At 38.3% G+C, this 21981-nt stretch overlaps 1 protein-coding gene and 1 long non-coding RNA gene across 2 annotated transcripts in view; one reads left to right on the forward strand and one right to left on the reverse strand.

Annotated features, from left to right (window-relative positions):
- LOC133526890 (uncharacterized) overlaps positions 1 to 21981 on the reverse strand; it is a 202138-nt gene that overhangs the window by 121319 nt on the left and 58838 nt on the right. The gene's annotated exons all lie outside the window — the stretch shown is intronic.
- Positions 14901 to 16710, forward strand: LOC133527225 (uncharacterized). Its single transcript, XM_061864130.1, has 2 exons — positions 14901 to 15899; positions 16070 to 16710. The coding sequence occupies exons 1-2, from the start codon at positions 15869 to 15871 to the stop codon at positions 16708 to 16710; spliced, it is 672 nt and encodes a 223-aa protein (XP_061720114.1). The 5' UTR covers positions 14901 to 15868.

Below are 21981 nucleotides of genomic sequence, written 5' to 3' on the forward strand. Positions count from 1 at the left end.
CTAGAAGTTTTATGAAGAATTTTGGTCTGACTTGTCCCGTTTAATGTTACGGTGCGTTGAGGGTACTTTAAAAGTGCCATTTTCAAAATTACCCCTATTTTTGAGACACAATTATCTACTGAATACACATTATTGAATACTAAATAGTTTGAAAAATATTCATAATTTCCTTAAATTTGATCAAATATTGGACAAATGGACCATTTTACGGTACGTCAATTTTTTTTAAAGTTTACTTATAATAACAAATAAATCGATATTATAGAAAAAGATAATATAAATAGTATAGTACTATAGAACATTATTACACAAATTGACTAAGTCCCACAGTAAGCTCATACAGGCTTGTGTTGCGCGCACTTAGACAACGATTTATACTCGTACATATAAATATTTAGAAATAAGCTCATAAAGCTCATACAGGCTTGGTTTGCGCGCACTTAAACAACGATTTATACACATAAATATTTATAAATAAGCTCATAAAGCTCATGCAGCCTTGCGATGCGCGCACTTAGACAACAATTTATACATAGTATAAATATTTTTAAATATCTACAGAAACACCCATGACTCATGAGAAACAAAATTCGTCATCACACAAAGAAAAGCCCAGGATTTGAACCCGGGATCATCGACTTCATAGGCAGGGTCCCTAATACCCACTAGGCCCAACAAGTCGTCAAAACATTTCGTTTGTACATTGATACTCATATTCTTGAATTATTCTCAAGAATAAATAAATATTAAAGGACATTATTACGATTACGATTATACGATTATACGAAAGCGAATCGTCTCGATGATGGGCAGGCTTAGGGGCAGTACCAACAGCATTCTGGAGGTAATTGCAGAGAGGGTTGAGTATCCTATACTGGCGCATTGGATTCGCCAAGTTATAGGATTTTTGAAATTTAGAAAATAGGTTAGGGATTTTAGTTGTAATATTATAATAAGTACAAAATTAACATTAGTTCCTAAGTTATACTAACAAATATGGATGGTCGTAAAATCTGAAATATTTTTTTTCAATTCAATTCAATTCAATTCAATTCAATTACACAAATTGACTAAGTCCCACAGTAAGCTCAATAAGCTCAATAATTACAACAAAAACCGTAACAGCGTTATAGCCGAGCTGGATGAAATTGCAGCAAAGATCTGTCTCCATTAGGACACCGCATTAGCCTGACGGATGGTCCGTGCGGACATCTCTGCTTATAGGATTTGGACTTGAACCGTTACGGACTGTGTTTAGGTCCAGATACCTAATTCTCTGGAACTATCTCTCTCTTTAAATTGTAGTAAAACTTTCGGGTAACATCGTAAATGAGCGGCGAGGCTACGTGGTCTATTGGACACCTTACCTAATCAATGTGATTTAGTTTTTTGTAAAGGTCATTCCTACTTTACTTTTACTGTCTTGTGTTCTTTTATTCTTGTTTTTTTTTTCTTTTTAAGTGTCATCATTGAGAGAGGTAATTAAAAAAATCAAACCTATTAAAAAGTGCAAAAATCTCCATAATAGTTCCCTCATTCCGAAATCCTTGTAATAACAAGGATATACGACGAAGTTCGTACACACAACTCTGAATTCGAGTTCACCGGGATACAGACAGGGATGAATTATGTATATGGTTCTAGATGATGGTAACCGCTTCGTGTACAGGGCAGCTTCTGTGCACACTAGTCATCAATCATACCGGTTGATTAAAGGGGGAGTCCTATACCGGTTATCAAATATTATCAGCTTGTGACGAACGCTTGGCAGAAGTTACCACAGCACGCGCTGAGAAGATTAAGTAGAAAGTGAGATACCGGCTGCTCTATACAAATGTCCTTATTTTCCTCCCTGGATATTGACGTGATAGAAAATATTTTTACTCAATTTCATGTACCTATATTGAAAAATTTAAAAAATCAAATGACCATAGCTATGCCCGGTCATTTGATTTAGGAGATTTTAATTTTTTTTAGGAAATTTCTATTTCCCTCCTAAATCTATAATAGACATTGTTTAATAAATAACTCAATCAAAACTCACAAGCATCATTAACATACTACTTAAATACAAAACTAAAAATAAAAATATTTTCATAATGTCAATATCCAAAGAGGAAAAGGGAGACTACATTTGTATGGAGAAGCTGTTGACCCGATTCCACTCTTAAGAATGTAACGGTAGCATCATCATCAACTACACTAGTTAATACGGAATAAATGAAACTTTACCAGCCAACACACCACCATATGTGCGCCTATAACTCCTTGTTTCGTTTATTCACATTAACCACACTGCAACCTTACATCACCTTTAAAATGTTTTCGCGACTTCAACTGTTCTTGGCGACTTAATTTAAATTTAACATACATGTAAGGTATAGTGGAAATTCAGAGAGGGATAGAGTCACTTGAAATTCAGTCTTATTAAATGGTGGTAAGGTTGTTTTTAAAGTGGGGTAGTTGCAACGTAAAGCAGTGGTAATCCTTATGAGGGAAGGGAGTAAATCCACCGCGTGTGTTCTCGCCTTAATCTGATGAAACAAGGCAGGGAGAGATTTCACAGAGAAAGTTTATTAGGTAACTAATATATTTCAGTACCCATCTTTTTTATGCGGCATGCTCCTTGAAACCATAGTGTCGGTAATGTAGAGAAACGATTTTAGAAAATCCAATTTCACGACAGTTTTTCACAGCAAATTTTGTTTTTTTTGAAAAAGGTTTTTTCATTGGGATCTTTTTTATTATTTGGAAAGTCTAGACATTTCTGGCTTGAATTATATTCTCATATACCATCATAGGCCTTCAAGCTCAGATGGGATTGAGCGGGACACTGTCGAATGCACCCAGATCGATGGGTTCTGAATTGTTGGCTATCGAATGGACACAGCAGGTCAGGCAGACCAAAAATGTATGGGACGACCTCAACGCACTTTGCAGTGACTGGCGAGAGCATGCACCAGACTGTGATAGTTGGTGGAAGAAAGGGGAGGCTGTTGCCCAGCAGTGGGACACTAAATAGACAACTAAAAAAATCTACTAACAGCAACACTTTTATTTGACCATCGGTGGAACTTACAATTTTTCAATAAGGATTCAAACTACCTAAACCTGAGCTATATCCTAAAGGAGTGGAACATACCAGAGCTCTTCTTCTTCTGCCGTGCCTTATCCCTTTATTTGGGGTCGCCCCTCCTCGTTTTACGTCGCCAAGACAGTCGGTCTTGGGTTATCAGCTTGACCAGTTGATCTCGTTCTAGATCATTACCAACGGTTGTCCACCATGTGGCGTACGGTCGCCTTCTACCTTTATTTTTATCCGGGATAGCTAGGACCTTCTTTACAGCGTTGTTTTCGTCCCATCGCATACGACTTTCCACCATTTTATCCACGATGGGAGCAACTTTAAAAGAACCTCTGATATATTCGTTCCGCACTTAGTCCAATCTCGTTACTCCGGCTGCCCACCGTAGCATTTTCATTTCGTTCGTGTTCACCTTTTGTTCATGCTATTTTTTGACGGCCCAGCACCCGGTACTGTACATCATGGCTGGTCCTACATAACAGAACATAACAGAACTAATAAATAAAAAAGTTACTCTCTCGAATCCATCTCTGTGACAGCTGTGAATGAAATTGGAATGAAGCACGGCAACAATGCGACGAAACGGTTACAGGATTGCCCATCTAATGATTGGATTTGGATTTAATACACTCAAAAGCATTTGAAAAGTCTTTCACATTGCGTTTGGAGCAAGATAAAAAGGTTGTTGACGTAAGTCAGAGTTGGTAGACTTGTTTTTTATTTCTACATCAATGGCATCGATTTTCTGCTTGATTGGAATCAGTTATAGCCTAAGGACGCCTGTGACACATCGCATTTCCAATCATTTTGTACTGAGATTGTCGACGTAGCCGAGGAGTTGGCAGACTTTTTCTATTTATTTAAAATTTGATTCAGGCAACAAGGCCCATATTATCAATACCTTAAATACCTATATACTTATACAATTAAAACTAATCACTATTTAGGCGACAAAATGACGTAGCTCCGTTAAATCGGCTGCCCTTGTGTTGGATTCGGAACTTCGGTAGTCTGCTTCGGAACCTCCGAAACACGACACAAGCGGCCAGAAGTCGGCGCATTCGATGGTCTCCTGCAGCGGTCGCGGCACGCGCACCACAAAAGATTTGAAGTGCACGTAGTGGCGCGATCGAAACTGGAACACCCTCAGCGTGTAACTGGTCTTCTGGTGTACATATTCCACCACTTCAGCAGCGTGGTCCTATGCCACATAGGTGGTGAAAAAACCTATTGGTCAGGGGTTAACCATGGCATATGGGCGCGTATGATTTATAAAATGTCACATTGCATTGCATTGTAGTGGAAGTAAGTGGAGCAGCTCTTGTAGAACTAATGGACGACGGATTGAGAGTTTTATGTGATTGCTTAAATTATTTGTTTAAATGTAACAGTATATTCCAAGATACAACTACACACCGCATCTCCTAAATGCACTTTTACGTATTTTCTAGTCCGCTACCTTACATTTTGGTATAAGCAACCGCCGCGAAAGTGGTCACTTTTGCACTCATGAAATGTTCATATACCGCAAGTCAGACCCCATATGCTTGTTTGCCACCTACGTGGTTTAAAAAATATGTACATATACATGAGAGTTTTTCGCTTAGGTTATTTTCAAGCGTAAGTGTCATTCTAGAATGTGGTATCCATTTGAGGCTAGTGAGGACTATAGCCGAAACTCATAGGTGAGAATAATAGACCTGAGACCAACAATGGGACGTATAATATAGACTTGATGATGTTTATACAAAACTGAAATAATCTAATAAAACAACGAGTTAAACAAAATCTTTTAAAAACAGACGCAAAGAGGTGTTTATACCCGCGCTTCAGAGCTTTTTTAATAAAACTTCCATAATGACGTGCCTGGAGCTTTGTAAAAATATAGTGGAGCTAAGCTCTCCTAAAGCTGCCTTAGCACGCTCTACGAGCTTTTAAAGTTTATTCATTGCTGCGAACTTTAACTGGGGACAAAGCTTCCGGTAAGGGCGAAGTCTCTTGAATGGGTGGTGAATATTTATAGAGCCTATCGGGTATACTGTGTTCTTCTTATTTTAATAAAACATTCTTAACCAACTTTTGGAGGACGAAGTCTTAGAAATCTTTTTTCATCACACCAACAAAGGCTCTCTTTATTCTTCAAAAAATGATAAGAAAGCTGCATTTTATCCACAAGAGTTCATAAATAACGATACTTAGGTAATAATAGTACAATGTAATATATTTACAATTGTTTCTGTCTTATAGAACATGCATAAAAAATTACTTGCTGTTTTTCTTATTTTTTCGCAACTGTATTAAAAAACGGTGTGCGGCAATGTCATGTGCAGTAATGACATACTTTCCGCACTAGCATCGAAATGTACTATTATATAATAGCCACACAAAAAACCAAAGAGTCGCCTGTTGGTAAGCGGTCATAAGGGCCATTAAAAGAACAACTTCTGTGAATATCCATATCTAATAACGTCTGTCTTAAGTTTGCCTATTGTGATGGATGGACAACTATACTCGTAATTATGTTCTTGGTTGGTTGATACAAGTTTTTCTTTATCACTTTAATATATTTATGTATGTTCGGGCCTAGCAAGTTAAATTAGATCCACTTCCCATTATAAAAACACATACATCATATGAGTTCGGTGACAATTTCAATTTATTTATTTGCAACCAAGTACAAAACACATACATGCTAGGTGTACGTGGACGCTGATATATAGCTTGCTGCGTCAAAATCTTATGTACTACATAAAACTAATTTTAATCTTATAGTAAATAATGACAAAGATTATTAATAAAGATGTTGATAAAAGTCATTTAGTTCTGACATTTAGAGATATTTACACCTCAAATTTTTTTTTTTTGTTTTTTTTTTTATCTTATTTATTTTTGATCTTAGGCTAGGTCATTTATAATATGAATATAAAAGTAAAATATAAAAACACTTACAAAACAATACAAAATATATAAACACATTATAAAAAACCTAACCTAGGGTGCCGCCAGCAGCGGGGCAGGGCCCAAGCTGCCGGTGGTCAGGGCCGCAGAGAGAGGAACCGCCGGACTATCCGCGCCGTGTCCAAGATCACCGCCCTCTGCATCATCACCATTATTATTATTATTGTATCTCCTTGGATTTCACGGGCCTATAAATCCCGGTCTTTTGATAGGCTTGCATGGGGATATAGATCCAACACGTAGAGGCCTCTTGGAGAGCTTTAATGTCATGTAGAACGCCTGCTGGAACCCGTTCACGGGCGCAACAATAGACACCAATGAACCGGTCGCAACAGGCATTGGGACTATTGTAGTAAAGTGAACAGTATAACGGTCTATGGATTGAAGTTTGGGAGGACAATGAGACTGGGTTATTGCAAAGACGTCCGGACACCTGCCATAACAATGTTTTCACTAGTTATCGAGGCAGGCGGTGACTCGCCGCCCACTAGATGGGCCCCTGAAAATGCCGTCCTGAAGACGACCAGGAGCAACACCGGTGTGAGCGGCTCAGGGGTGTCGAGAGGTGTACGCCGCTTTCTACCCAGTGGCTGATAACAGCCACTGTGCCAACTCGCGTCTTATGCAAGTTTTCACTTCCACCCCTGAAGCATTTAGCTCTAACGACTCCTCTCTGGACGGCCAATGAAGGCAAGCCAAAGCTGAGAGTCCTGCGGGTCCCCTTGGGGTCCACTCCGACCGACGAAGACACGCCGGAGACGGAGACCCTGACCGACTCTCGGGAGTACTCGGGTCCGTGGGGTCGTTACTCCCCAACAGCTCGCCACAAGCTGCCCTGCGGTTTTATTATTATTATTATTATTATTTTAGTTATTTTTTGTAATTGTATTTACTTAATTGTTGATGTGCTTGTTTTTGTTTGTATGTAAATTCCATGTTGACGTTTAAAAGTGCCCTTGTGGCCTATTTGCTGAATAAATGTTGAAGTTGAAGAAGTTGACTATTAAAATGTAATTCGAATTATTGCATAATTTTACACTCATAGTGTTGTGTTCCTGTCGGTGAGTAAGGTTGCCAGAGCTCAACGAGGGCTGGGAGGGGGTTAGGGTCGGCAACGCGCATGTAACTCCTTTGGAGTTGCAGGCGTACATAGGCTACGGAGATTGCTTACCATCAGGCGGGCCGTATGCTTGTTTGCCACCGACGAAAAAATTCCATAAAAGTATTTAATAAAAATAATTGATCAACAAAAGAAAAAAAAACATTAATACATACATAGATACATTGCATTGGAGAAAATAAATAATCATAACATCAATAAAATTAAAATAATAACTAATAACAAAAATGATTAAAAATAAAAAATAAACTGCAGAATGATAAAATTTGGAATGAGAGGTGGACATATTTGAAAACGAGAACATTATAATCAAGAAGTAATGGAGCCATTGAACTGATCTGATGATGGACACAGGACGTGGCCATAGGAACTCTGTGATAGGACAACGCAACCAAATCGTGATTGGATTTGTTACATTGCTTGTATCAGAAAAAAAACTAATTAATTAATTTTTTAAATGGTTTTTCTGACCAGCCCTTCCCCCCCCTTCAGTCCACTGTGGGACAATCGTCAACTACTCGTACAAATGGTCACTTCATTGCATCCCTCAGTGCGATTGGCGTAGCTGTCCGACTTGTCTCACGGGACTGGTACAAATTAGATTTACAGATAGTTGGAAGATGTTTCAACACGATGAGGATTTGAATAAGCTGTAACAGCGAGTTCAAATGAAAGAATTTTATAAGTAAATACTTTCTTACTTGATTTAAGAAAGGACTACGATTTTTATTTTTATTTATGATATAGGAGGCAAACGAGCAGACGGACCACCTGTTGGTAAGCGATTACCGCCGCCAATGGAAACCTGTACGCTCTTCTCTTGAAGGTTTGAAGGTCGTATCGGTCCGAAAATACCGCAAGCGACAGTTCATTCCACAGTTTAGCTGAACGAGGCAGAAAGTTTCTGGAGAAACGCACAGTTAAGAACTGCTCACCACTTATGACGATATTTTGTGAAATTCATTAGTATTATATATGGAATAATATTTACAACATCAATAAATTGATCTGATAATTAGCTTAAGATAATTATATGTAATACTGTCTTACTATTCATAAGTGTTTGTTGCTAGGCCTACATGAATAAAGTATATTTGAACTGAACTATAGTGAGGATGGAAGTTTTCGCGTAGGGCGCTGGCGAAAAGAAGTTGCAGGGATTTATCCGAACAATTCCTCGGAGCACTATACCCTGTTATACATGCGATAGTAAATGCAGAACGAGTCCACATCTCTACGCAGCGCCAAGGAGTCAAGCCGATCCGAAAAACGCTGGCAGTCGACAATTCGAGACGCTCTTCGTTGGGTGCGGTCCAGAGGTATAAAGGTATAATATGTAGGATTGTGTATTTGTGTCTTTATGCTAGTTTCAATATAGCGTCAACATCACTCAACCGATTTCAGGGCCTTCGCTAGCTGACGCGGATTATCCGGAACGGACGCCTCGTCTAATAAGAAATTGTATGAACAGCGCTAACTGGCGCGGGCGCGTGCGACGGAGTTCGCCTGGGAGTAGGGGGGCTACCGCGAACCACGTTCCACGTGTTGCCTCTCTGTCACACTTGTAAATTCGTACGTGTGACAGGAAGGCAACTCGTCGAACGTGGTTCGCGGTAGGCCCCCAGGACCCGCGAGCGAGCGCACTTTATACTGGACACTTCATAGTTTAGCTATTAAAAGAACAAAATTAGTTTGACACCTAAATCGCTGAACAAAAGTTCCTGTGTGTACTTCTTACGTGTTGCCATTTACAGATAGTCTGTATAGCTACCAATTTTACTGCAATGGCGAAATAAACTTTTTCTCAAACTTGCTATGAAATGATGACATGACTTACGTCAAATTAGGTCCGGAAATACTACATATCAGGTGCGATGAGTGAAGATGATGATATTTCATACTGCCTTACACACCTAGGACTGTAAAGCAACCCTCTTTTGTTTTTTAACGTCAAATTGTGACACAACATCTTGGCATTCAACCATCAACAAATATAGGTACGCTACCGTTGCTTAGCAACGAATATGCACAACAAATCACCGTTGTTGTGCATATTCGTTGCTAAGCAACGGCGACGGCACATCGCGCAGGCGCGCGGATTTACGCGCGCAGGGCACCGCTGGTAGAGTGGCGAGCCGAGTAGGTCGCCACAAAACAAATTAACTAAATTTTTTGTTTTGATTGCAAGCTTGAGAAAAACACTATACATATCTCGGCGAGAAACGGGGTTGCCGGCCGCGTATCTCTATCCGTCTTCGCTACGCTCAGCCGTCTATATCTACTGGGCCTGCAACCCTACGTTTCCTCTATAGTAATATACTATTCCAGTAAATATTTCATGTATCCATATCCATCAGATTTCTTTAATGGTCGCCAGCAGACGATTAAAACTTATTACCTAATCTGCCCTACATCAAACTCATCCAGTTATTTTCTTTAAAATGTTGTTGCCTGCGTTGTGTTATTGTGCCTATCAAAATAACATCACGTTCTCATCATCAATTCGATAATATCCCAACACATTTATAAGATAAGTCGATACATTATTCACAGAATAAATTTCAAATCAAACTTTGGTTGTCTACAACTATTATGTTTGGGCAATAATGGAATAAAAGCCATAAATACGGCTGTTTCGACCTTGTTCGTATGTTGTTTTTTAGTTAGAACAATACTAACAATAAATTTTACCTCACGTAAGTTTATGTACGTCCGTAACAACGTGTGACTTTAAATTACCTAGAACGAAGTAGTATTAAATTTAATTGCCACGTGTTTCTGAAATTTATGACTAAAAATACTGCACGCATACTCGTAACTAGTGTTGGTAGAAGTAAAAACTCGAGTCTTTAGAGTCTCAATCAGAAAAAAAAAGTACGAGAATCTTCGAATAAAAACTTTACTTAGTCTTTTAAGTCTTGAGTAAGTTTAAGTCATATTGTCTATTTTAAGCGCAATTCAAAGGACTCGAGCCTCCAAATACATACTTTATTAACAATTTAGTAGATTTTATTAAAGTAGCTACTAGTAATATTAAACTCTTGCGGTTCATTGACCTAATACTAGTACAAATTACCTGCAAATACATTTAAATCTTAATTAAATTAAACAGGTGGTTTTTTTTCTTGCGTTCGATTTTAAAACAAAACCTATTAAAGTTTAGTTTATAATTCCATTGATTCAAATTCGATTGGCAATTTTACTTGTATAGTGGGCCGTATAGGTTAAATAATTCAAACGTTATTGTAGGTTATTGCATATATGTTCTCATCCTCCTATTCAAATGTTGTTGTATGTTACCTAACTCATATATTATACATGAAGACAATGCATTTCAATTTTTTCTGTAAAAAAAAAAGTTATCTGAAGAGGCCTCAAGCCTCTAAAACAAACTCGGGTCTCTAATAACTTGAAAAAAACTCAAGCTTCGGCTTACTTATAATATCTGAAAAACTGAGTCGAGTCTAAAAGCAGAGGACTCGAAGGACTCGAGTCTTAACTAACCCTAGTAACAGCAGTAATTGCCAAAAACCAGTTTGAATTTAGAATTTATTGCACAAGGATACGGTAAATAACTAAATGAATTTTTGTTATTTACCGTATCCTTGGTTCTTGGTCTTCTAATGGTTGTTACGGCTGTTATGCTTTGTGCAGGATAGTGTTGTCGCGACACTAATGATAATTACGAGTGTGCAAGCAGTTGAGTTACGGCTCTCTTGGGGGTGTAAGGATTGTTAAGCATTGTAAGGCCTTTACACTCAATGTCATAAAGTATCTGAATTATATATAAATTGTAACGATTTCTCATTCTAGAGAAAAAATGTAAATAAAATAATTTATAATATTTCAAAGCGTATGCGAAAAGTTCAAGGTAAAAGAGCCGTACATATACCTAAAGAACCCTACACTTTAATAATCCATTGAAGAAATTTAACGATAATGATAAAGTACTTAAGGGGGCGTCCATTAATCGCGTCATATTGTATAGGGGGGGGGAGGGGGTCAGCAAAAAATCACCAATGATCACCACAGGGGACGGGGGGGTATGGACACGTATCACGTGTATTTTTTTTTTTCATCTGTGCTATACTGTATTATAGTCAATAAAATAAAAATAATAGTTTTCCGCCCTTATTATCCTTCACGTGTACTTAGGTTCATTTGTTAGAAAACTGTTCTTTAGTTATCGAAAAAAATACACGTCATATTGGATGGGGGGGGGGGGGGGTCCTGAAAATATCACCAAAGATCACCATGGGGGAGGGGGGGGTCTAAAACAAGCCAAAAACGTATGACGCGATTAATGGACGCCCCCTAAGGGAATATTAAATATGAATTATTTCGTTTTTATACGTCCCGCTGCTGGGCACAAGCGTCCTCTTATGTACAGGAGAGGAATCTGCTCGCTGGCAAAAAGCGGAGTGGGGATACATACACCATTTTTATTTGATCGCGGATGTAAGCAGGTTTACTTACAACGTTTTCCTTCTCCGAAAACAACGGGTAAATGTGCCGTGTTATTTATAATTTGTGGTCGATTTAAGTTTCGTCCGATTTAGCTAAAACCTGGTAAGTTTGAAGAGCTACTATTCAGAGCGTAATAAATATAAACTCCCAATTTGGAACAAAAAAAGTACAGGAATATTTTGTTAAAACTCATACGTTTTCGTAACCCAAGGTAATTTTTTTAGGGAATACGGTGAAATGTCGCTTAAGGTGGCCCACACTAGCGTCGTTTGAGCGTTGGCGTCTAGTCAGCACTATGCAAAATGGCGTCGCTGCGCAGTTGCGCCAACGTTGCGTCGAGCAGCAGTTGACTAGACACCGAGGCTCGGAAGACGCTAGTGTGGCTCTAAGCGTATTATACAGAATAGGGAACTCTTTATATTCACCTGTTATAGAACAATGACCAAAAAAACTGACAGCGAAATAAAAGTCGGCCTAAATATCAAACGACATTTTATAAATCGAAGATATAGTTCACAAAAACAAACCCGAATCCAACCATTGACCTTTTATCTTAATGTAAAAATAATTATACAGCCTATTACTTTCGCAGAATTACAGTCTTTCCCCAAATAATGAAAAAATCCAATCTATAAAACACAAAGACTTACATCCATTTTATTTTTCACTCGATTTTTAACCGAATTACCTAGGCAATTAGGGCTAATAGCTTGAGGGTTTTTGTGAACTTAGGATGTTTTGGGTCCAAAAACTTTACAATACCAGATAATAACCCCGTTCTTTCGAAAGGTCCCATTGTATTAAAAATAATTTCGCACAAAGGGAATAAACGACATTCTATACGCACTTATCTATCGTTTTCAATTCTTCTTTCTTTAGGATAATCTCATCATCTGCCAATTATAAAATATGTACGCGTATGCAGGCACGGCCATCAGATAATTATATTGGAGCGGCTGAAGTGCTCAAAAATATCTGTACACCTACTCTAACACCTTAAGAATAGTAGAGTTAAAACTCTAAGATGGTACTCTATATTTTGTTTTACGGTATTTATTTGTCCCTCATTGAAATACACCACACGAGCAGGTCGTGGCTTAATGCGAATAGTTTCACTCACCTACTCCCGCAAACTTCTAGGTACCTACCAGAGACTAATAAATATTCAAGACCCACAACATCCGTACAACGCGTTCCCCGTGTGCCACATCATTGTTGTAGGTGGCGCCATTTTTGTATTGCGCAAATGGAAACTGTCTTGAAAGTAGGCAAGTATGTAAGTTCGGCGTAATAATAGGTTAAAAGCATAACAACCTTTCGACATAATATTACTATTTCAAAGTCAACTCTTTAAAAACAGGTTCAAAATAGTTTAACTAAAATGCTAAATAAGAAAATGGGAAATAATAATACCTACGCCAGTAGCTAATGTATTTTAATTAATATGTTGTAATTTTAATTCCTTTTTTTATGTTATTTGTACTAGTTATGTAAGTTGATATGAAATCACCTATTACCAATAAAGAATGAGTATGAGTATGAGTATGGGTCTAGAAATTCATGTAGTTAATAGGTTTCAGAGAAAAAAGTTATACATTTAATAACACTAACGGCCCGCTTCGAAGAATGATTAAGACACGTTTAAGTTCTTGGAAAGATCTTTAAAAGATCGATAACTAAACGACATGTCAAAATTGACGTTTATTTCGATTCCGCTGTGATCCCAATAAGATCTATCTACGATATTTCTAACATTAAAGTGACACTGGTTGCCCGAATCGAGCTGCTTCTGTCAATTATACGACATACAAACGATATCTAAAAGATAACTTATCTAAATCAGAACTTATCGTTATCGTATCTCATTCTTCGAATCGGGCCGTAAGTTACCTAATAGTTTTCTCCATCATCACCATCTACAACAATAACGATTCTCGCGGCGTTTTATGGGTGTTGTCAGTCTTTTTTATTCACTAAACCCTGATAAGTAGGTACTTACTGTTTTTCAAGAAAGAGCTATGTTTTGGAACCATAACGGGTAATGTTGAACAGTTTTTTAAAGGTAACGGGTAAGAATTTCTAGTAGTGAATTGTCTAACTTGAAGTAATGTTGAGTTACGAACAGTTCTGAAGTTTGAAACAAGTTATATTAGTAAGAAGAAGTGGTTACTCTTGTTCTTGGTATTTTCTTTGCGCTTTTAGTTGTTGAGTTGCTACAAATAAACTTTAATGAGTTCAGTTGGTTATTAACGCTAATTACCGTTCGGGGTATTTGGTGCGGTAATGCTTTAGAGTCATCCCACACTAGCATCACCCGAGCGTCGATGTGCAGTCAACTATATGGCTGGTGCTCGACGCAACGTTGGCGCAACTGCGTAGCGACGCCATTTTTCAGAGCGCTGACTAGACGCCGACGCTCAAAACACGCTAGTGGCCCGACACTAGCCAAAAAATTGGTAAAAATTATAAAAAGCAATACAAATTTAACATTTCTAAGCACATTTGGAGCTAACTACCTATTTCTAATTCATAATTTGGTAAATATTTAACAATAAACAAACAAAGAGAGTGTATAAGGGAGAAGTAGAAGAGGGAGCTGGAAGGGGTAGACCTCGGCGGACTTTCTCTGATCAAATCGGGGAAATCCTGAAGAAAGGCCAGGTCAAGAGCACCCTAAACCGAAGAGCGTGTATGAGGAATGTCATGAAAGTGAAGGAAACGAAAGAGGTATGTCAGGATCGTAGCAAGTGGAAATCCGTGGTCTCTGCCTACCCCTTAGGGAAATAGGCGTGATTATATGTATGTATGTATGTAAACAAAGTTAAATCATTCCCGCACCAAATAAAATTCACGTAAATTACGTTTATGTTATCTCGTAATGTCATGTCATGTTATGTCTTGAAATGTTCGCAGTACATTGCAGCTCGGTAATTTTTTTTAAATAAATGAAAGGATCCTAATTAAGTGTACCTTAAAAAAACTTCTTGATATTAATCATTAGATTAAGAGGAATTCCTAGTTGCGATTTTTCTATACAAACGCTCTCGACTGTTTCCTCCCTGGATTTTTAACCCAGAGCAATGATTTTTTCAAATAAGATCAATATCATCAATATCTGTGCCGCTATATTTTGCTTTTTTGGATTATTTTATTTTGAAGAAACTTACTGCGCCTCGAAAATCGCAAAAACGGCTCAATTGAAGTGGCTGCAAAAGTAGTGTAAATATGTATGTTCCATCTCAAAACTATTCCGCCAGAGGGCGCCACTTGGTAGTTCGGCAAAGATCCGCCAGAGGGCGCCACTTGGTAGTTCGGCAAAGATCCGTTAGATGGCGCCACTTGGTAGTTCGGCAAAGATCCGTTAGATGGCGCCACTTGGTAGTTCGGCAAAGATCCGTTAGATGGCGCTACTTGGTAGTTGTTCATTGATCCCCGTCAGATGGCGTTACTTTGTACGTGTAAGTAAGTTAGTTATCGATGAATTTAAAAAGTTCGGCAAAGATCCGTTAGATGGCGCCACTTGCCCCCTTCCCGCCGCCTCCCCGCCCTCCCCCGCCCCCTCCCCGCCGCTGCCCCTGGCCCTGCGCCCCTTGGTAGTTGTGCATATATCCTCGCCAGTTGGCGCTACTTTCTATGTTTAAGGTATTTATCTCCCGAGGGAAAACTTCGCTAAAATAGATGGCACCACTTTGTACGTGTACGACAAACAAAAAGTGACGAGGTGGCCTCCAGTGGCGAAGGTCGGATTCGAACCAGCGTCTTTAGCTAACCGGGGCGTCTTTAGCCAGTTAACGTCATGAACCCCTAGGCCACCCCGTCACGGTGAAACTGGTCCTAATTTCTCGACTATATATGCAATCGTAATGAGACTAGGCGTTATGTGAAATTCGCATGTATCGATGCCAATTTCCTATAGCTCGTTGAGCAATAATGTAAATGACTACATTTGACCTCGCTCGACAAAGATGGTTCAGTTTGCACCGAAAGTTGAGGTAAGTACATATATTTATATTTTAATTATTACAAAATAATGTAGTTTCGTTTCCTGTACGATAACTTAACAAACAAATCTTTTCCTCTTTTCATATAGTTCATGAGAACCGTTTCACACGTTTCTTTACCACATGCGCCCCGCCCGCCCGTCTACACCCCACCCCTCAACTGAATTTTTCTGCTATAAAAGAGCATGTTGAACCATATTCCCACTACAGTGTCACAACGAATATTGCGTTGAAATCATGGATCCGCAAGCTTCATCACATACCAAATGTAAGTATAGTTGTATTATACTCACATTAACATTTGAGTATTTCACCTCTGTTCTGTCTTTGTAGTTTAAATAATCTATCACTTTCGACCTATCCCCTATGTTCTCAATTAGGAATACTTGCTTACTTTTAATATAAATAATAACAATATTTTTATTATATTTTCCCCAGCCGACAACAATACCATCACCACTTGGTGCTGCCAGTGCTGGTTGTCCACCACCACAAGCGGCGGCGGCGGCTGTGACGGTGGCTGTAGCAGCTCCACTTCGCCATCGTCACCCGGACCACAACCGATGGCAACAGCAAAGGCACTGTTAAAACAAGACGATGGGGACAAGGGAAAAACAAACTGCCTAGAGAGCGCTTCTGAGAGCGATACGAGCGATGAAATGAAATCTTTTTATCAAGGATGTAAAAGCAAGTGGATAAAAGCGTTCCAAAACAATACTCTGATTAATAGATGGCGCCTCCCCATGCCATTTCACACATTTAGAGCGGAAGTAGCGAGATTGTTAAAACGATTGTATATCGAAGGTCACCATGACGATTGTCATATTTACCTGTTAATTGTAATGTGGGACGATTTAAACGATGACGTAGAAGAGATAGTGGGAGATGCTCAAATCAACTATCAAGACTGGATTGCGTTATTAGGTGGCGTTACAGCGGAACTATTTTCACGCGTGGTGTTCAATACTAAATCTTTTAATTATTTAATCAATGTAATATTTTGTGTGCTAGGTCCAAACATAATAGCTGCCGGTGATTATGAATGTGAACCTAAATGTAAGAATGCTCGTACATATTAAGGTGATGATGCATTTATTCCTTGTCATTGTTTAATTTTAAATTGTTAGCTCGCTGCGAATGTAAATGTTTTAATGTACAAGTATTAATAATAAATTCATATTACTGAATATAGGAATGTTTTATTGAGTGAAACCTCATTGATTTGGAGTAAATGAATATTTATTGAGTAAAATAGTTACACAATGTTATCTTTTTCTATCCAACTTTTTTCATTTAAGCCAAGCCATTTTACATACACTTTATTTCCACGACGCTTTAAAACTTTTTCCACTAGATAAATGTCATTGTGTTTAGTTTTCTGCAACTCTTGTTCATAAAAACATCCAGAGATGGGTTGGTGATTAGCGTCTTGAAGTAAATAGGTCACTGGATTAGTAGTTTGCACTTTAGTTATTGTAAATATTTCCGTAGTCCAATTGCCGGTGTAGCCTTTGGCGAAAGTGGATTTATATTTACTAATTCTCACATGTTGACCGACCTTGAACTTGGCACGTGGTTTGACTTTAATGTGATTGTAGACTTTATGTAACAACTGTTTAGAGTTGTTTTTATTCACACTCGCCGGTGCCATACCGATAGTACGATGCAGTTTGTTATTGTAATATTGTTCCACTTCACTTGTCAGCTGTATCCATTTGTAGGAACCATTCATGCTAAATTGTTTCCAAATCCAATGTTTTAAGGTTCTAATTAGCCTTTCCACTATGGAAGCTTTCATGACACTATAGGTAGAGTAGTGATTGATATGATGATGTTTCATGAGCGATTTAAATTTGACATTGAAAAACTCTTTTCCATCATCTGATTGAATATTCTTGGGCTTTCTCCCGTTTTCACTCAAAATTCTGCTCATTGCCTTTGTAACATCTTCAGCGCTCTTAGACTTTAGCGGTTGCATCCAAGCGTATTTGGAAAAGGTATCGATACACACTAGAATATACTTGTAGTTGTTATTATCCTTGGAGTACTTTTGCATATCAATTAGATCAATCTGCCATGTGTCATCGAGCCCCCTCTGAATGAATCGACGACGTGGAAATGTTTTTCTCGCATACCTGTGTATCTCGTTGACCACTTGAGCTTTACTCATTTTTCTTCAATCGCTTTCCTGGAGCTATTGCCGTTGTTGATGGTGTTTGGGCTGGTTGTGGTGCGTGTGTTTGTGTAGTAATTCTAGCTGATAATTGTTCAACCTTTACCCGTAAATCTTTTATATCTTTAATATTTGCCTTTAGCTTTGTGTTTAAAAATACTACTTGTTCATCCAATTCAGCCCTACAAATAGCATCAGTTTTAAGAAAAGATTTATGAATTCCTGCCACCCGTCTATTTTCAAAATTTACTAAATCTCGTTCCACTTTCAAGTCGTCACGGATTGTAGACTCGCTACCCAAGTATTGTCCAAACTTGTTAAGAGGCATTGTGAAAGTGAACGATGGGGGAGGCCTCATCGGTATTTATAACAAGGTAGCAAGGGGGGAGAGGCTTAGTTACAAAACATGTCTGTTTTATTAGATAACAGCTCAGAACAGGTTTAAAAACAGCTAACAGAAGAGGGTCTGTTTTCTTACTTTAAAATTATACCGCTCTCAGTCAGTTCCTCAACGATTGCATTGATCTCGTTCGAATGAGAGGTGTTGCCAGCATTCTGTGATGCTATCAAAAGCTGTAAACGGCTCACCAGTTCGTTGGGATCATCCCAATAGATATAATCAGTTTTAGGATAAAAAGTTTTAGTTGTTAATACATCTCTTCTACCAGAGTTCAAACATCCACCTTCTTTATGTTTCTTTGATTCTTGTGGTTGTTTAATGTAACATTGATATTTTACACTTCTATCTCCACTCAATTGGCCGTTTGGCGAGAATCCTCTACGATGAGCGTTTGTAATGTCTAAAATATTATTGTAATCCTCTACATCTTTTCTCAAAACTATATTCTTGTTTGGTATTCTTTTAAAGATAAGTTCCAACAGTCCAGGAGTTAGGTTGAATCGTGAATCTTTAATATGTAACACGTCATCAATGATTTTAACCCGACTATTACCAATATGCATTTTATTATCCTTGAGATAAACACCAAATGGTATTTTTGATGTTTTTAAAAGATGTTTCATATATTTATTTTGTAGATCATCAATACTACTATTACCACTACCACCACCACCTTCATCAAATTCAAGAGCCGACTTCATATCTTCAGCATCGCTAAACTCTTCATCTCCCTCTGTTTTTCTTTCATCATCATCATCATCATTATCAGCATCATCATTAGAATCATCTTCATCATCATCATCATCAGCAGCATCATCAAACTGTTGTGTTTTTGTAAAAAGATTATTACTCCACTTAATCAGTTTACTATTGGGTTCTTCGGTTTTAATCAGATATTTCCTTTTACGTGAATGTTTTGACAATGGTGTGGAGGTCTTTATCAAAGGGAGCTGGGGGTTATTCATTACTGCTGGTTTAGCATTGTCATCATTATTATTATTACCTTTAGATTCTAAAGCTTTAGTCATTAAAACATTGAGCGGTTTTGTAATTGGTTCAAAGGTTTGAGCTAGCGAAGTGTCAAGCAAAGTTTTATCTGCTCGCAACGCTTTTACTTTTCTCTTTACACTCTCAATGGAATCTACGAGTTTCCGTTTCAACTTTTTATTACCAAACATATTTTATTTTATAGTATATGTGCTGATGCTGCTTCTGCTGCTGCTGCTTTTGGTACGGCCGATGCTAATATGTTGATAGGATATAAATTAAACGACGTTGTTCTTCAGTAGCTGACAACATAAAACTGATAATAAACCGGAGATGACACTAAATTTTATACAATAATGAAAACGTCAAATCCTTTACGATATCGACCCTTATTAATGTCTCTCTCCTTGTCGATTGTTAAAAAAGTATACTTTTTCTGCCAACACTCGCGACAAATTTCCTTAAACTTTTCCCAACCCATATCGGTGTTCACGTGATCGTCATAGGCATGTTTTAAATTCAACTCGTCCTGTTTGAATAGCAATATAAGATTGGCATTATCACGTACCAACTGTTTAGGTATCCTACTATATGTCTGGCATAAGTAGAAACAATCTAACCAACGATGACGTCCCATTGCAAAGTACTGACGAATGGCATCTTGATCTTCCAAAGCCACATCGTCAAATACAATGACGCTGTCCTCCGCAGCTTCCTCCGGTGGGACGACTTGACTCTTATCATTGTACGTGTGAAACGGTATGTCACCCGCTTGCTCTAAAACGTCACTCAGAAACTTGTATTTAGGTTGATTCAATGATTTCGAATAAAGATAAACATTATGAAACTTTACACCGTTCGGATGTAAGAGCAGAGACAACAGAACATTTGTCTTGCCACAGTTGGAAGGTCCACAGATGAGACATCTAATGTTATTCGCCAGCAACGAGCCATGTTTAAGGGAGCGATGAGTCATTGCTGGTTTCACATTATCATCTAGCACAACACTCCAATCTTTAATAGCCAGTGACGTGTTTTGTTTTTTAAGCTTCATTTCACTGTGATGTATCAAATCGTTAGGACATGTATTTTATACTCACACATACACACATACATGATCAAATTTCAAAGGTTTAAATATTATATAGATATATAGGCATACTTTATACTCACGTACACAGTCAAGTATAGATACTTGAGATGATAACACACATTGGCGGGGTTAGTGTTAAGCATAATCCCAAACGACCTAGACGACTGCGATCTCATAGTAGCGGTGGGGGTATTATAAATAATTTAATTAATAATCTACCATTCGAAGCGCACATACCCGGTTACAATTATTGCGGTCCCGGTACTAGATTGAAGGAGAGATTGGCTCGCAACGATCCCGGTGTGAATCCGCTTGACGAAGCTTGTAAATTACACGATATTGCCTACTCACGTGATAAAACATTGGAGGGACGTCATCAAGCAGATTTGCGATTGGCCCAAGCTGCTGAAAATCGTTGGCGTGGTAACAATTCAATTGGTGAACGTATTGCCGCGTTAGCGGTAGATAAGATTATGAAACATAAAGTTAAACACGGTATGGGTATGATTCCCATATCAAAAGTCATTAAAGCAAGTCGTGATGCTGTAAAAAAACACATTGCGAAAAAGAAGGATACAACTACTAATACACTACTAAAAGTGGGTGTAAAAGCTGCGAAACATTTTGTTAAAGGGAAAATTGTTAAGGGACAACAGAAACAGCGAGTCATTCCAATACCTAAGAAAGGCGGTTTCCTACCAGCTTTGATACCGCTACTGGGTGCTTTAGCAGCCACGGGAACTTTGGCCGGCGGTGTTACCACTGCTGCTAAAAATATTTATGAAATGGTCAGGAATAGAAATAATAATAATAACAATGAAAGCAAGATTGTCGGTAGAGGTTTATATTTAGCACCTTATAAACGTGGAATGGGACTCTACATTACACCGGCTAATGAAGCAGCAGCAGCAGCAGCAGCAACAGTATCGGCAACTGCAAAAGTGGCGAAAAAAAAAAAAACAAGAAATTAGATTTACCTCCGATTGGTCAAGCTCTCACCGATGTGGACATTGTGAGATTTGCACGTAGAGAGAAAATCCCCTACTTTAGGGGTGTTTTCATGCGAGATAATCTCCCAAAGAAACCTCACTATTATGAAACTGGTATTATCAATTTAGACTCTCAGCAGGGTGAAGGTACACATTGGTGTGCCTATGCGAAAAAGGGTAATTATTGTCTATATTTTGATAGCTTTGGTGATTTGAGACCACCTCGAGAGTTTATTGATTATATAAATGATTCCGCTAGTACCAAACAACAGCGCAACATGCGAGTAGAGTATAATTACAATCGATTACAGAAATTTAATACTGTAAATTGTGGACACTTATGTTTGGCCTTCCTGTGTACCAATGCTAAGCGTTTGTTTTAAATAAATATCATGAGCATTACATGTGTAGTTTCATTCTTACATTAATCGTCTACCCGTCAGTATCATGTCTATGACATCATTCACAATAAGTCTGAGCGGTAACGAGCCTGTGTTGAATGTAGACTTTCAACCGGCTCTAGAATTGGACAATGATGGTTTTTACGAGTGTGCTCTCGTGTACTTTAAGACTTTCAACACTATTCCTAATGTTGATAAGAGCAATAATATGTTTCACTATGGGGATGATGTAATCGCAATTCCTGAAGGTTCATACGAGCTCTCCAGTATAATACACCTCTTGAACGAGGAAATGACAAAGAGGGCT

This window comes from Cydia pomonella, chromosome 17, assembly GCF_033807575.1.
Source record: "Cydia pomonella isolate Wapato2018A chromosome 17, ilCydPomo1, whole genome shotgun sequence".
Taxonomy (NCBI): Eukaryota; Metazoa; Arthropoda; class Insecta; order Lepidoptera; family Tortricidae; genus Cydia; species Cydia pomonella.

Excerpts from the sequence above, each read along its gene's own strand:
- LOC133527225 (XM_061864130.1), top strand. The coding sequence starts at position 15,869 with ATGGATCCGCAAGCTTCATCACATACCAAAT. Across the intron at positions 15,900-16,069 it reads AGCTTCATCACATACCAAAT|CCGACAACAATACCATCACC; the intron begins GTAAGTATAGTT and ends TATTTTCCCCAG.